The following is a 13,243-nucleotide window of genomic DNA, read 5'->3' as shown; positions in this document are numbered from 1 at the left end:
TGATGAATCCTAACCTGAGAGTTTCCAGAGTACAGTGTGGACTCTTCAGTCCAGCAGACAGCAGTTTCACTCCTGAATCCTGCAGGTCATTGTTACTCAGCTCCAGCTCTCTTAGACTAGAGGACTGGGAGCTGAGAACTGAGGACAGAGCTTCACAGCTTCTCTCTGAGAGGTTACAGTCATTCAGCCTGCAGAGACAATAATCAACAAATAGAAAAATTAAATTTGTGTTAAAATATAATTGTCTTTGATAATGAGTCTGGACCAGTGGAGGCTGGTCCACAGAGGCAGAACAGGTTGATCCTCCTCAATTTTTTTGAGAGGCAAGAGAGAGATCAAAATATGGAGGATAACCTCCCTTGGCTTCCTTCCAATCAACAACCAACAGAATACAAGATTGACAGCAGGTTGGTCCATTGATGAATGATGTCCAAGCTTCATCTTCAATTTTCTACTACTGTGTGTGTGAGTGGGACCAAGTGGGAAACACTGGCAGTAAAGCGATAGATGAATACAGTTGCATGTCAGCTAACACAACAGTTAGCTTGTTGTAGCAACCCTGAATGACTGTAAACTATTGGAGAATGGATTTGGACTGCATCAGTAGGACGCCGCCGGGGAGAGAATGCCGTCCTACAATGGTGGGACTACGGCGGGACTGTTGGTATCCCGGTCTTACGTGTGCTTCTGTAAGTTATTCCGCGCACCCCTGACTGGTCCCGGCAATGGACCGCTGCACGGCATGGAGGGTGTTCCCTCGGTAACATACTGGCCGCTGCGTCACCACTCGTTGGACTGACAGGCTTCTAGTGACACAGACGCACACACAAAGTTCAATCCCATGCAGAGACTGCAGTGATTGTTTATTAGTAATCTTGTAAGTCGTTGTTTTACTGCTTAATAAGAAAGTAGAGATAAGCCCAACCCAGCTGACTCCCCAGTAGGAAGAATATGTTTCTCACCACATCTCCAGAATAATAATAGAGCCATGCTGCCCTGTTTCAGAGATGTTGTCTCTATTCCAGATTTCATGGCATATTGGATTCAGTTTGTAAATGATATATAGGCCATTGGAAGAAGGTCTGGATTCTTCCCCATAAATACCTAATTGTGAATAAGGATAAGGAAGTGAATCACTACATGCAGAAATTAAAAAAGACATAAAGACCTTTGCCGATTTGTCATTGATCACATCTTTAAAGACATTATTATGGGGAAATGTGGTGTTTGGTTTTTTCAAAAAACACCAAAACAAAATTTTCTTATAATAAATTTGATATGTTTTCTTTTAATTTTTTATTCATGAATATAAATGAAACTAGAATTGCACTTGGAGAGCGCAGACCTCCACCAACGCGTGACTTTAAAAACAGATCACAGCTCACAGCTAGGGGTTACGTGAGGTGGTCAGCTTGTTATTAACACGGTGTGTTTCTGTGTAACGTATCGGCGGATGCCTCTCTCATTCAGCAGCCTTGTTATGTCTGTATAACGTTACATTACGTTGTCTGTCATCCCGTCATCTACCGCTTTTTTCTTTCTCACTGCGGACGGCCAGCAGCTTCTGCACACACATCCACACACGTATCTCTCTGCTCTCAGAAGGAGGAAGGAGACGGCGTCATGCGTCGTCATGCGTCATCAACGCGTCATCAACGCGTCATCAACGCGTCATCAGTTACACTGCGCAAGTGTTATACCCTGTGGTCTTAATGTTCAGGCTGATTGAAATTCTTAAAGATGTTCCTGAATCCGGATCGCCACCAAAATCGAATGGATTGTTCATTGTGCCACACTCCACCCCTCCAAATTTATTCAAATCCATTGCAGACTTTTGGAGTTATCGTGCAAACGGACAAACCAACGCCGGTGAAAACATATCCTCCTTCCTAAGCCTTCGGCCTTGGCGGAGGTAACAATAAATACCTTATATATTTGTTTAATGTGACATACCTCTGACTCTTTTGTTATTGTCATACTGAATGTGAATTATGTTCTTCTGTTTAATAAATAAATAAAGTAGAGATAAGTATCCAACTAGTGTAAAATAACATGACGCCGTGGGTTGATTTTCTTCCCGTCCTCCCCAATTTTTGAGTCACTAGCCGCCACTGGTCTGGACTAAATTACAATCAGAAAGAACAAAGATCTCAGTTAGCAGTTCCGCTCAAAGGAAACAGAGACCTGCATTTTTATCACCGAATCAAAAACAAGAACGCTTTAAATGTGTTCAGTGAAACTGAAATACAGTATAAACTTCATCTAGATGTTAACCAGTAAGGAGTTGTCAATTTTGGTGATGTATAATCTCTTCTCTACACTGGCTAAAATCTTTGCTCTTCTACTCTAAACAAAATGAAAAGTTGAAATTCAACAGCGTGACCAAAACTTCTCTGTATCTCCAAGAGTTCATCTATGTGCTCTACTGTATGCAGGAAGTACTATAGTATCGATATCAAGATGAGTGTTGGACATTTTCTGTTGTGAATTAGTGTTAAATACAAAGTTAGGCTTTGCTGTCATTTTCCTGACTCATTTTAAAGAGAGAGAGATTGTAAATAAGCTGAGAGGACGAGCGAGCTAGTGATAGAGAGAGAGCGGCAGTAGAGAGGACCGAGTGAGTGAAAAACAGAAATAAAACTTAATTTGCTGATTGTTCATGTAGGTTATGTTCTAAAGTATAAATAACCATCAAACTCTCAGCAGTTCTGCCTGTTCTACAAGGTTCTTCTGACAGTCATGAACACACAAAAGGTACTATTGTACCCTAGTTTAGTTCCTGAGATTAGTTCCTCTGATTCAATAGTTACTCGGACTTACTGGTTAAAAGGGAGTTAATGAAATCTGAAATCCTGATGAACTAATTCAGAGGTTTTAACATGAGAGAAGCTGTTTAAACTTCATGTAGTTGATAGTTTAAAGAAACATTTCAAATAATTTAAGACAAACTAACTCTGATCTGACCTGAGAGTTTCCAGAGTACAGTGTGGACTCTCCAGTCCAGCAGACAGCCGGTCCACTCCTGAATCCTGCAAGTCGTTGTTACTCAGGTCCAGCTCTCTCAGACTAGAGGACTGGGAGCGGAGAACTGAGGACAGAGCTTCACAGCTTCTCTCTGAGAGGTTACAGCTCAGTCTGAAGAGACAATAATGAAGAAAAAACAAGCAATAAGTTGAAAAGACAGCAGACTTTTTAGGTTATGATATATGAATCCAATTACCTGTGTACTTACAGAGCTTTGTTGGAGGCTTTGACCACTGGCAGCAGCCTCAGAAGAGCCTCCTCTGAAGCAGAGTATTTCTTCAGGTCAAACACATCCATATCTTTTTCTGATGACAGTAAGATGAAGACCAGAGCTGACCACTGAGCAGGAGAGAGTTCATCTGTGGAGAGACTTCCTGAACTCAGGGACTGTTGGATCCCCTCCACTAGAGAACGATCATTCAGTTCATTCAGACAGTGGAACAGATTGATGCTTTTCTCTGGAGAAAGATCCTCGTTGATCTTCTTCTTGATGCACTGGACTGTTTTCTGATTGGTCCGTGAACTACTTCCTGTCTGTGTCAGCAGGCCTCGTAGGAGCGTCTGATTGGTCTCTAATGAAAGACCCAGTAGGAAGCGGAGGAACAAGTCCAGGTGTCCATTTGGACTCTGTAAGGCCTTGTCCACAGCACTCTGGTAGAGGTGTGTTTCTGCAGATTCATCTTTTCTTGTTTTAGACTTCTGGGTTGTTTGTTCCTCTGTCATCAGATTGACACCAGAGTTGATGAATTTCAGATGGACATGAAGAGCAGCCAGAAACTCCTGAACACTCAGATGGACGAAGCAGAACACCTTGTTCTGGTACAGTCCTCTCTCTTCTTTAAAGATCTGTGTGAAAACTCCTGAGTACACTGAGGCTGCTCTGATATTGATGCCACACTCTGTCATGTCAGATTCATAGAAGATCAGGTTGCCTTTCTGTAGCTGATCAAAAGCCAGTTTTCCAAGAGACTTGATCATCTTCCTGCTCTCTGGACTCCAGTGTGGATCTGTCTCAGCTCCTCCATCATACTTGAGGTTCTTCACTTTGGACTGAACCACCAGGAAGTGGATGTACATCTCAGTCAGGGTCTTGGGCAGCTCTCCTCTCTTTCTGGTCTTCAACACCTCCTCGAGAACTGTAGCAGTGATCCAGCAGAAGACCGGGATGTGGCACATGATGTGGAGGCTTCGTGATTTCTTGATGTGGGAGATGATTGTGCCGGCCTGCTCCTCATCTCTAGATCTCTTTCTGAAGTACTCCTCCTTCTGTGGGTCGGTGAACCCTCTGACCTCTGTTACCATGTCAACACACTCAGGAGGGATCTGATTGGCTGCTGCAGGTCGTGTGGTTATCCAGAGGCGAGCAGAGGGAAGCAGTTTCCCCCTGATGAGGTTTGTCAGCAGCACATCTACTGAGGTGGACTCTGTAACATCAGTCAGGATCTCATTTTTGTGGAAGTCCAGAGGAAGTCGACACTCATCCAGACCGTCAAAGATGAACACAACCTGGAACTCTTCAAACCTGCAAATTCCTGCTTCTTTGGTTTCAGTAAAGAAGTGATGAACAAGTTCCACCAAGCTGTACTTTTTCTCTTTCAGTACATTCAGCTCTCTGAAAGTGAATGGAAATGTGAACTGTATGTCCTGGTTGGCTTTGTCTTCAGCCCAGTCCAGAGTGAACTTCTGTGTTAAAAATGTTTTCCCAATGCCAGCCACTCCCTTTGTCATCACTGTTCTGATTGGTTCATCTCTTCCAGGTGAGCCTTTAAAGATGTCTTCTTGTCTGATTGTTGTTTCTGGTCTGTGTGGTTTCCTGGATGCTGTCTCAATCTGTCTAACCTCATGTTCATCATTGACCTCTGCAGTTCCTCCCTCTGTGATGTAGAGCTCTGTGTAGATCTGATTCAGTAGGGTTGGGTTTCCTGCTTTAGCGATCCCCTCAAACACACACTGGAACTTCTTCTTTAGGTTAGATCTGAGTTCACGCTGACAAATTGTCGCAAGATGTTCTGAATGAACACACAACAAAGAAGATCAGTCAGTCAATGAAAATATTTGAACATTTCAGTTCATCAAATACTGAGTATATGAATATATTTTGGTCCATCTCTTGAGACATTAGTAAACGTCCCATTTATCCAGCATGTTAAATCTTTAGAGAAATCCTCTTACTGCTCTGCAGACAGTCAACCAGCTCCCCCTGCTTCATTCTCCTCAGGAAGTGCAGTGTGATCTTCAAAAAAGCCTCTCTGCTGCTCCTCCTCTGCTCCTCATCCTCACCGTCCAACATCTCCTCATCCTCCCTCAGACTCTCTAAGCATTCTGGGTAATCTGAACTCAGAACCTTCTGGATCTTCTTCAGCTCGTTCTTCACAAAAGTGACGATGTTCTCCTCCAGCAGCTGGAACAGAATATTATATGAATGACACAATCAAACTAAAATCATGGAACCAAACATCAGATCCATGTTGGACAGACTGACAATCCACTGGTATAAAAAGTGCAGCATGGAGATGATTGTGAACAGAATGGATGTAAAAGTAGTTGTTGTACATGTACAGACCATAAATATGGAGTCCAGGTTTGTTTGATGCTGCTGGGCAGACTGACCACTGGGAACCTCTGAGCTCTTCTGGTCCACTCTGTGGAGGAATCATGAAGAATTAGCCCACATAATGTTTGCACCATAGACTGTTTACAATTAATGATTTTCAAACAAAACTACACCAGTTGGTTAAAGATATTGTATTCTGTCATGATTGATCATAATGAAAACCAGATGCAAACAACACTGTAAATAATGGACGATCAATCGGTTTCATTTGTTTAAAGTACTTACCCTGGGTCATAAGAAGGGCGTCCATCTTTGAAGTCAATCCAACGACCATAAGACCGATCACTCTTCATGGACACACAGCTGGGTACAGGGGACTTTTCTCTCTGCTGCTGGGAACTGATAGAAAAACTAAAATTTACTGAATATACAAGATTTCTATTTCTGCTTTCACTGGTTTTATTTGGCAGTGAAAGTTCTTTAATGGCAAAGAAGACACAGCTTCTTTATGGTGCCTTGTTGGTTGCTTATTCAACCAACTAGTCATTACAATGAGATGCAATAATTTAAACCACTAATCTCATCTTGGAGCCAGGGTGCTAGTCAGAGTTAAGGTATGACAGAGATGATGCTTTTTATATAGGTACCTGTCAACTCTACATAGGACCCATATTTTTCAGTACATGGCCCTTGGAATACCAATCTCAAACAACCAGATATCTAAAAGGCGCCAGGAGACAACAAAAAACACAAAGCACAACATAATTTGGGGTTCACCATGGTGTATTATACATTCAGTGCTCAATATAAACCCCACAGTTCAAACTCTAATGAATGACTCTTTATATCAGTTCAAATCTTAACAAAAACCTCGTCTTTTGGGATCCCAGCATCCATCCATTACCTGTAGCCGATTATCATATTGAGGGTTGCGGCGTGGCTGGAGCCGATCCCAGCTGAAATTGGGCAAAGGTGGGGTACACCCTGGACAAAACGCCAGACTATCACAGGGCTGACACATAGAGACAGACAACCATTCACGCTCACATTCACACCTACGGGCAATTTAGAGTCAACAATCAACCTAACCTGCATGTCTTTGAACTGTGGGAGGAAACCGCAGGACCCGGAGAAAACCCATGCTAACACCTAGGTAACATGCAAACTCCACACAGAACCTGCGACCCTCTTGTTGTGAGGCGGCAGTGCTAACCACTGCACCACCGTGCCGATCCCAGCAATCAAACAAAATAATTAGTTTAGTTTCAGACTTAATACAAAAGTTGGCCATAAAAAAAAAGAAAACCATGCAACACTTCTTGCGACTCATAAACAAGCTTAGTAACTCTCTGGAAACATCAGAATGACCTCCCGTAGTCTGGCCAGTTTGCTGCAGTTGGCTCCAGTGAATGGATGGCCTGGGACACGAACAGTTTGATGGTAGACTTACTGAGTCAAGGATAAATTTGGAAAATAATCCAGTTCTGTAGAACGGGTGAACTATGAACAACTTTTTGGCTCGTTGCCAGTGGTTGGCAACCTAACTGGCTGTCTCTCGGTGGACGGACTGGACCTTTTCTACTGGTGAGTAGGTGCACACATTTTTCGTTTTAAAAATCCAGCATAGATATTCCTTGAGCTGACTGGTGGATGTGTGCGACGCAGGGGCGTGCATGTTTAAAGGCGCTGATCACCACAATCTGATGTGATTTGGGAATTTTATTTTATTTTTATTGTCAGGTAAGACTTGTTGACCTGCTACCCCACTTGAAACTGTGGCCTGTATTTATTTTGGGCCACAGCACACCTGGGATTAAGGTCAGTTTCTGTCAGTGCAAAATCTTTGTCTTGGTCACTTGAGGATGGGGCCTGCACTACGTTCCCTGATTACAATTGCGATTAGCAATCTGGGGCTTTGGCTTTAGTAAAAGGAGGTTTCTGGAGGCATCTGCAAAACAAAAGCTCAGTTACCAACAAAGACTACAACATATAAGGGCAACCCCTGAACAGGCAACTCTGTGAAACTACTGACTCTTCAACAAACTGTGCTCTGCCACTAGACCTCTGTAACTAGGCCTTAAACACCTGCCGCTAGTCCCCAAAACTTTACAACTTCTCCCCAGAGCTCTGAAAATTGGTCACAGACCTCTGAAAGTACTGTCAAAACCCCTGCAGCTAGTCCCCAGACCTCTGCATCTGAATCTACTCCCCATACCTCCAAGGGTAGTCCCCAAAACTCTGGAGCTTCTCCCGAGACCTCTGCAGCCACTCCTCAGGCCACTTCAGCTAGTCCCCAAGCCTCGGCACCTAGTCTCAGACATTTGCAGCTAGTCCCGAGATTCTGTATCATGACTGAGGATCATGACAGCTAACCCATCTGTTCAATCAACAGTTTAAAGTACTTACACTGGGTCATAAGAAGGGCGTCCATCTTTGAAGTCAATCCAACGACCATAAGACCCATCACTCTTCATGGACAGACAGCTGGGTACAGGGGACTTTTTTCTCTGCTGCTGTAGACTAATAGAAACACTGACAATTCCTGAAGATACAAGATTTCCATTTCTGCTTTGACAGGTTATTGGACAGTTAAATGTATTTTATTGCCATTAAAGCTTGTCTTTGAAACACGTCTTGTTATAATGTTTAATCAATAGACAGTGTTCCCACACTACTTCTCTTCTCCATTCTCTAAACTGGCTCAAAGCCTCAGCTGACATCCAGCTCAAGACTCTGGTGCTGGTCTACGGGGAAGTGAAGGAAACTGGTCCTTCTTACTTACAAACCGTGGTCAAACCCTACACTCCTCCTCTACCTCTGGACATTTTGCCACCCTGTCACTCAGAGGACCCTATGGTCTCTCATCTTGGTCAAGACTCTTTTCTGTTCTGGTCCCACAGTGGTGGAATGAACTCCCTACTAAAGTCAGGACAGCAGAGTCACTGAACAACTTCCACCACAATCTGAAAACCATCTTTTAAACTACACCTTCATGCACCTGACTAGTATGTTTGTCTCATTTCTTTAAAAAATAAAACACTCATCACTTTCACTGCAGCTCTCTAACACACTTTCAGTTGTTTATTTGATAGGGATGCACTTTCATTTTTTTATGACATCTAACTGATGTTCTTGTTCAGTTTGATTGAATTTGTTGTAAGTCACTGTGAACTGTAATGTTCTGTCCCTCATTGATTGCCTAAACTCATAACCTACTGTCATGATTGTAGTTTGGTTACATATCAGGTAACAAACCACTTTATTTTACATTTAATTTCTACTTACTTTGCAGCAGAGATTTTTCGTCCTTTAAAATCGTTGCCATGTTCATGTGACTGGTCAGTCTTGGGGGACACACAGCTGGGTTCAGGTTCAGGTTCAGGTCCAGTAGAGTCTGGTCTCCGATGGATCCTACCACACAGAGAGGAAGAGAGAAATTTAGTTTTTAGTCTTCAGTTTCAGTAGCTGCTGGAGAAACTAGCAGCTATCAACATGAAAATGATCAACAACAAAGTTTTACGAGAAATATATTTCCTGAAGAAAATCTGTGTGAGTGCTGGGAATCTGAAGATTAAGCTGTAATTATGTGTCAGGACACACTTGCACAGCTAAAATTGTACACTACACACTGACAGTGTTAATGCCTGACACAGAGATGCATGTCTTTAGGCTGCAACAAATGATTGGATTAATGTTGATTAACAGTTTTATGTACAAATGTAAAATAAATATATAAGAGCCTAAGATGACGACTTCAAACAGTTCAAAACCCAAACATATTCAGTTTATAATGATAAAACAGAGAAAGAGCAAACTAGAGAGAGAGCAACTCATAACATTGGAAGAGATGTAATTTAATGAATGTTTGGCATGAATAGCGTGACGACCGAAAGATAAAGCTTATTGAAACATGAAAACAATAATGAAGTTATTCCCTTATTCTTGAAACTTGAAACTCGAATAATTTCATTTGGATATAAGGTTGAATTCTGATTCAAAACTCAGGCATGTACACAATGCATGAAATTTGGTAGGATAAAAAGTTGAAAATGATGTGGATGTAAAGGTTTGAAACTATAATCAGAACCAGGAGCATCAGTGTCAACCATGAGGGAAGCCACCCTGAGAGGGAATCAAACTCTGAACCTTCTGATGTTCAGACAGCAGTGCTGAGTTAACAGTTTCCTCAAGAGAAGTTTAATTTCCCCAAAGCTAATGCTTGTAGCTCCAAGATTTCTACAATATTACTTACAGCAAGAGACGCTGAGCATGATGATATATATTATGTTTACACAGAGTTCAAATGAAGAAAGATAATTGTAAGTTTCTGAAATAGGGAGTTGAGTAAGGAGTCAGCCTACAGTTTATATGGCAGTGAATGAGAGCTTGACAGCGGTCTTCCTATCAATTAAAGTTTAGAGCTGTAACTCCTGTGTGTTAGATGTTTAATTTTTTTAGATAGACAAGGATTGTGGCTACATTTTAAGGTATTATATGTGATTGAAGAGTTAAAACTGTGGGACTGAGAGCAGTTTAGAAATGGGTTTTTTTCTAGAAAAAAAATAAAATAATAAAAGATAAAAATAAAATATTCGAACAAAAGAGACTCTTGAATGTTTTTCTGCTCTTTCCTCACTCTGTCTGTCTTATAAAGAAACCATCACAGCTGGACATGAACTGTGCTCCATCTCACCAGATCATAGTGGACTGACAGGAACTCTGAGACCAGCTGTAAACCTCACTGACCTCCAGGGGGAGCTCAGTAGCTGCTGTTGAAACACAAACCTCCAGCCTCTGGACCTGCACACTGAGCCCTCCACAGACTTCAGTCACACTGTGATGTGTTTAAATGATCACTGTTATCAGGTTAAGACTGGGACACTGCTGGGACCAGAGGGTTAACATGAGGACTTCAATCGTCATGGATACAGCATGACATATGTCAAAGTGTTGGACCTGTGATCCATCTCAGAGTTTGTCTGAAGGGCTCCGAACAGCATTTGTATGAACAATTTATGCAACATGTGATTAGTCTGCTGTTTCAGACAGCATAACACACATTTTGTCTCTCTTACTGCAGATAACATACACATCCAGATTATTAGAGTTCAAAATTCAACACAGCTACATCAAAAATAACTAGGCCTACACAGGGTTTTACTTCATAGATTATTTATTTCATCATAATAATAATTTGTCATTGAGTTTATAAAGTAATAATTAACAGAGTAGAAATGATCATTTGATCTATGACGGCACTTTGACCGACAGAGGTCTCAATAAACATGAAATATGAGCATTCATAAAATAACTGAAGTCCAGTATCAGAATTCAATCTAACGACTTTATCTGTTTTATAAATGTATAGGTTTATTACGAATCAATGTTCAAGTGAAAGAGCAGAAAAACAGATCTCTGCAATTAGTCACTAGAACTCTGTAGCCTGTCCCTAGACTTGTGCAACCTTTGCAACTAGTCCTTAGACATGTGCAACTAGTCCCCAGATCTCTGCAACTAGTCCACGGACCCCAGGAGCTTGTCCCTAGACCTCTGTGCATACATTGCTTCTTACTTTAAAGACTCATCATAATAATACTTTGTCTTTGAGCATATCAAGTTATTAGTTTATCGAGTAGAAATAATCAGTTGATCTTTGAGAGCACTTTGATCAACAGCGGTCTCAATAAACATGAAATATGAGCCTTCATAAAATAATTAAAGTATCAAAGTCCAAACGGAAGTCCAGTATCAGCATTCAATCCAACGTCTGTATCTGTTTTATAGATTTACAGGTTTATTATGAGTCAATGTTCATGTAACAGAGCAGAGAAACAGTAAACAGCAAGTTCATAAGAATAAATATGTTAAAGGGTAAAACAGTATCAAATGTAATGTGAAGTGTTGAGTGTGATACCTTTTCATGTTGGTGATAACCTGCAGCCACCTGATGAAGACAGGCAGACGGGTTCATCATTAGTCTTCAGTCTCATTTGATTTGTGTCTCATCAGGAAATCAAATCTGTTTCTACATGTAGACTTTAAAGACAGCGAGCTGTAGTTTCAAGTATTTGTCGTCAGATAAACATTGTGCTGTAGAGTTATTATCAAAGACAGAAGGTCAACACATGAACCAACAGAGAGCAGCTTGTTTGTCATAAAACATCAGTGACTGGAATGAATCAAAGTTCCACTTACTCAGTTTCTTCTCATGAACTTCAACACTCTGCAGCTCTCTGCTGTCTGGACCAGGTCTGTGTAGAAGAAGAGTTTTCTGTTCTGTTCCTCTGCTTCTTCATCGGTCCTCTGTATCTGCAGGCTGCTGTCACACTCAAACACTTTAATGAACCAGTCTGAACCTGCAGCACTCAGTTCAAAGATCAACTGCTGCATGTTTATATGACTTTATATGATTCATGTTAAAGTTTAACCCACAGCAGCTTCAATGTGAACAGAAGAGATTTTATTCATAAAGACTGTGTTAAATTTAGAGTAGAGTAGAAAGAGAGAGAGTAGAATTGGTTCAAGGGGTTGGTACATGAGTTTTATTTATTTATATATTTATTTATTTATATAGTACAGAGTGAAAAGCTGCAGATTATCAAGTCTTTTAGCTGTTTGACGTCAGACTAATGTGACACCATCTCTACTATATTAACACCACTTTTATATTTGTTCATTAAATGATTCTTTATGATTGATTTCCTCACTACAGCTGCTCCACAAGTTCACCTCTTTAACACAAGTGATTTAAGCTGCAGATTCCTCTCAAATCATTTGGACTCTTTCAGGTCCTCATTAGTTTCTCACTTTATACCTGATCTGTGCTGTTTGAAAATCCACCAACTCAATGAACTTTACAGCCTTTCATTTAATAAACAGCTGAGTTGGTTCTTGATCAGTAGTTTGGTTCAAACTTCTTTTGTCTCTCTTCTGAAATATAAAAATCTGATTTGTTTCTATGAGTTTCCCAAAATTACCACACAGTCAGTGAAGTATGGAAGTAAAAGTGAACAGTACAACTTGAATTATGAAGCTTTAATTCACAAATCCTCCATTTTATACAGTGTTGTGATAGATTTTTACATTATTGCTTTGACATGGTTTATATGTGGTTTCCAGCATCATTTATTATTATCCTAAAACATAGAGACAGACACCATTCACGTTCACACCTACAGGCAATTTAGAGAGGGGTTTATAAAATCTGACAACGAACGGCCCTCAATCAACTTTCTTCAATCATTAGAAAGAGTTTTCTTTTCATGATCTGTTATTTCACTCATTGACTTTTATTTAAGTCTGTTTGTTGTCAGGTTTTATAAACCCCTCTCAGTGTCAGACTCCTTCAGTGACGGTGTGTGAAGCAGAGATACTGCAGGTCCTTCTGCTGCTGGAACACTTCACCATCAACATGGTCCGTTTGTTGTTCACCCAGTTAACACAGATTATAACTAGATGGTGAATTAGAAGACAACTAAACTATAAATCTTTTAATCTGTGATCTGTCTTCACTCTGGTATGAAACTCAGTGATGTTGATGTATCAGATCAGTCTGATCGGCGCAGCGTCCAATCAATAACTGATATCCAGTAAGGGGGCGTGTCGGTCGGTGATAAACTTCCGTGCAGGAAACACTGGAGGATGCACTGGTGTATCCTCGCTCAT

At 41.1% G+C, this 13,243-nt stretch overlaps 2 protein-coding genes across 3 annotated transcripts in view; both read right to left on the bottom strand.

The window, feature by feature from the left end:
* Nucleotides 1-13,243, bottom strand: part of LOC119495528 (NLR family CARD domain-containing protein 3-like) — a 69,369-nt gene that overhangs the window by 3,701 nt on the left and 52,425 nt on the right. Inside the window, exons 4-9 of one of the 2 annotated variants that reach the window (XM_037782124.1) lie at nucleotides 5,864-5,977; nucleotides 5,588-5,666; nucleotides 5,197-5,425; nucleotides 3,233-5,033; nucleotides 2,965-3,135; nucleotides 15-188 (exon numbers count right to left, since the gene is read on the bottom strand). The exons of the other annotated variant lie outside the window; for it this stretch is intronic. Of the exons in view, the coding sequence (XP_037638052.1) occupies nucleotides 15-188; nucleotides 2,965-3,135; nucleotides 3,233-5,033; nucleotides 5,197-5,425; nucleotides 5,588-5,666; nucleotides 5,864-5,977 (2,568 nt within the window). The remainder of the gene's footprint in view (nucleotides 1-14; nucleotides 189-2,964; nucleotides 3,136-3,232; nucleotides 5,034-5,196; nucleotides 5,426-5,587; nucleotides 5,667-5,863; nucleotides 5,978-13,243) is intronic. 2 annotated transcript variants of the gene reach the window in all.
* Nucleotides 1-13,243, bottom strand: part of LOC119495723 (NACHT, LRR and PYD domains-containing protein 3-like) — an 88,646-nt gene that overhangs the window by 34,160 nt on the left and 41,243 nt on the right. The window lies entirely within an intron of this gene.

This window comes from Sebastes umbrosus, chromosome 10 (genome assembly GCF_015220745.1).
Source record: "Sebastes umbrosus isolate fSebUmb1 chromosome 10, fSebUmb1.pri, whole genome shotgun sequence".
Lineage (NCBI taxonomy): Eukaryota > Metazoa > Chordata > Actinopteri > Perciformes > Sebastidae > Sebastes > Sebastes umbrosus.
Note: the sequence above shows the minus strand (reverse complement) of the source record. Positions and strands in the feature narration are given on the sequence as shown.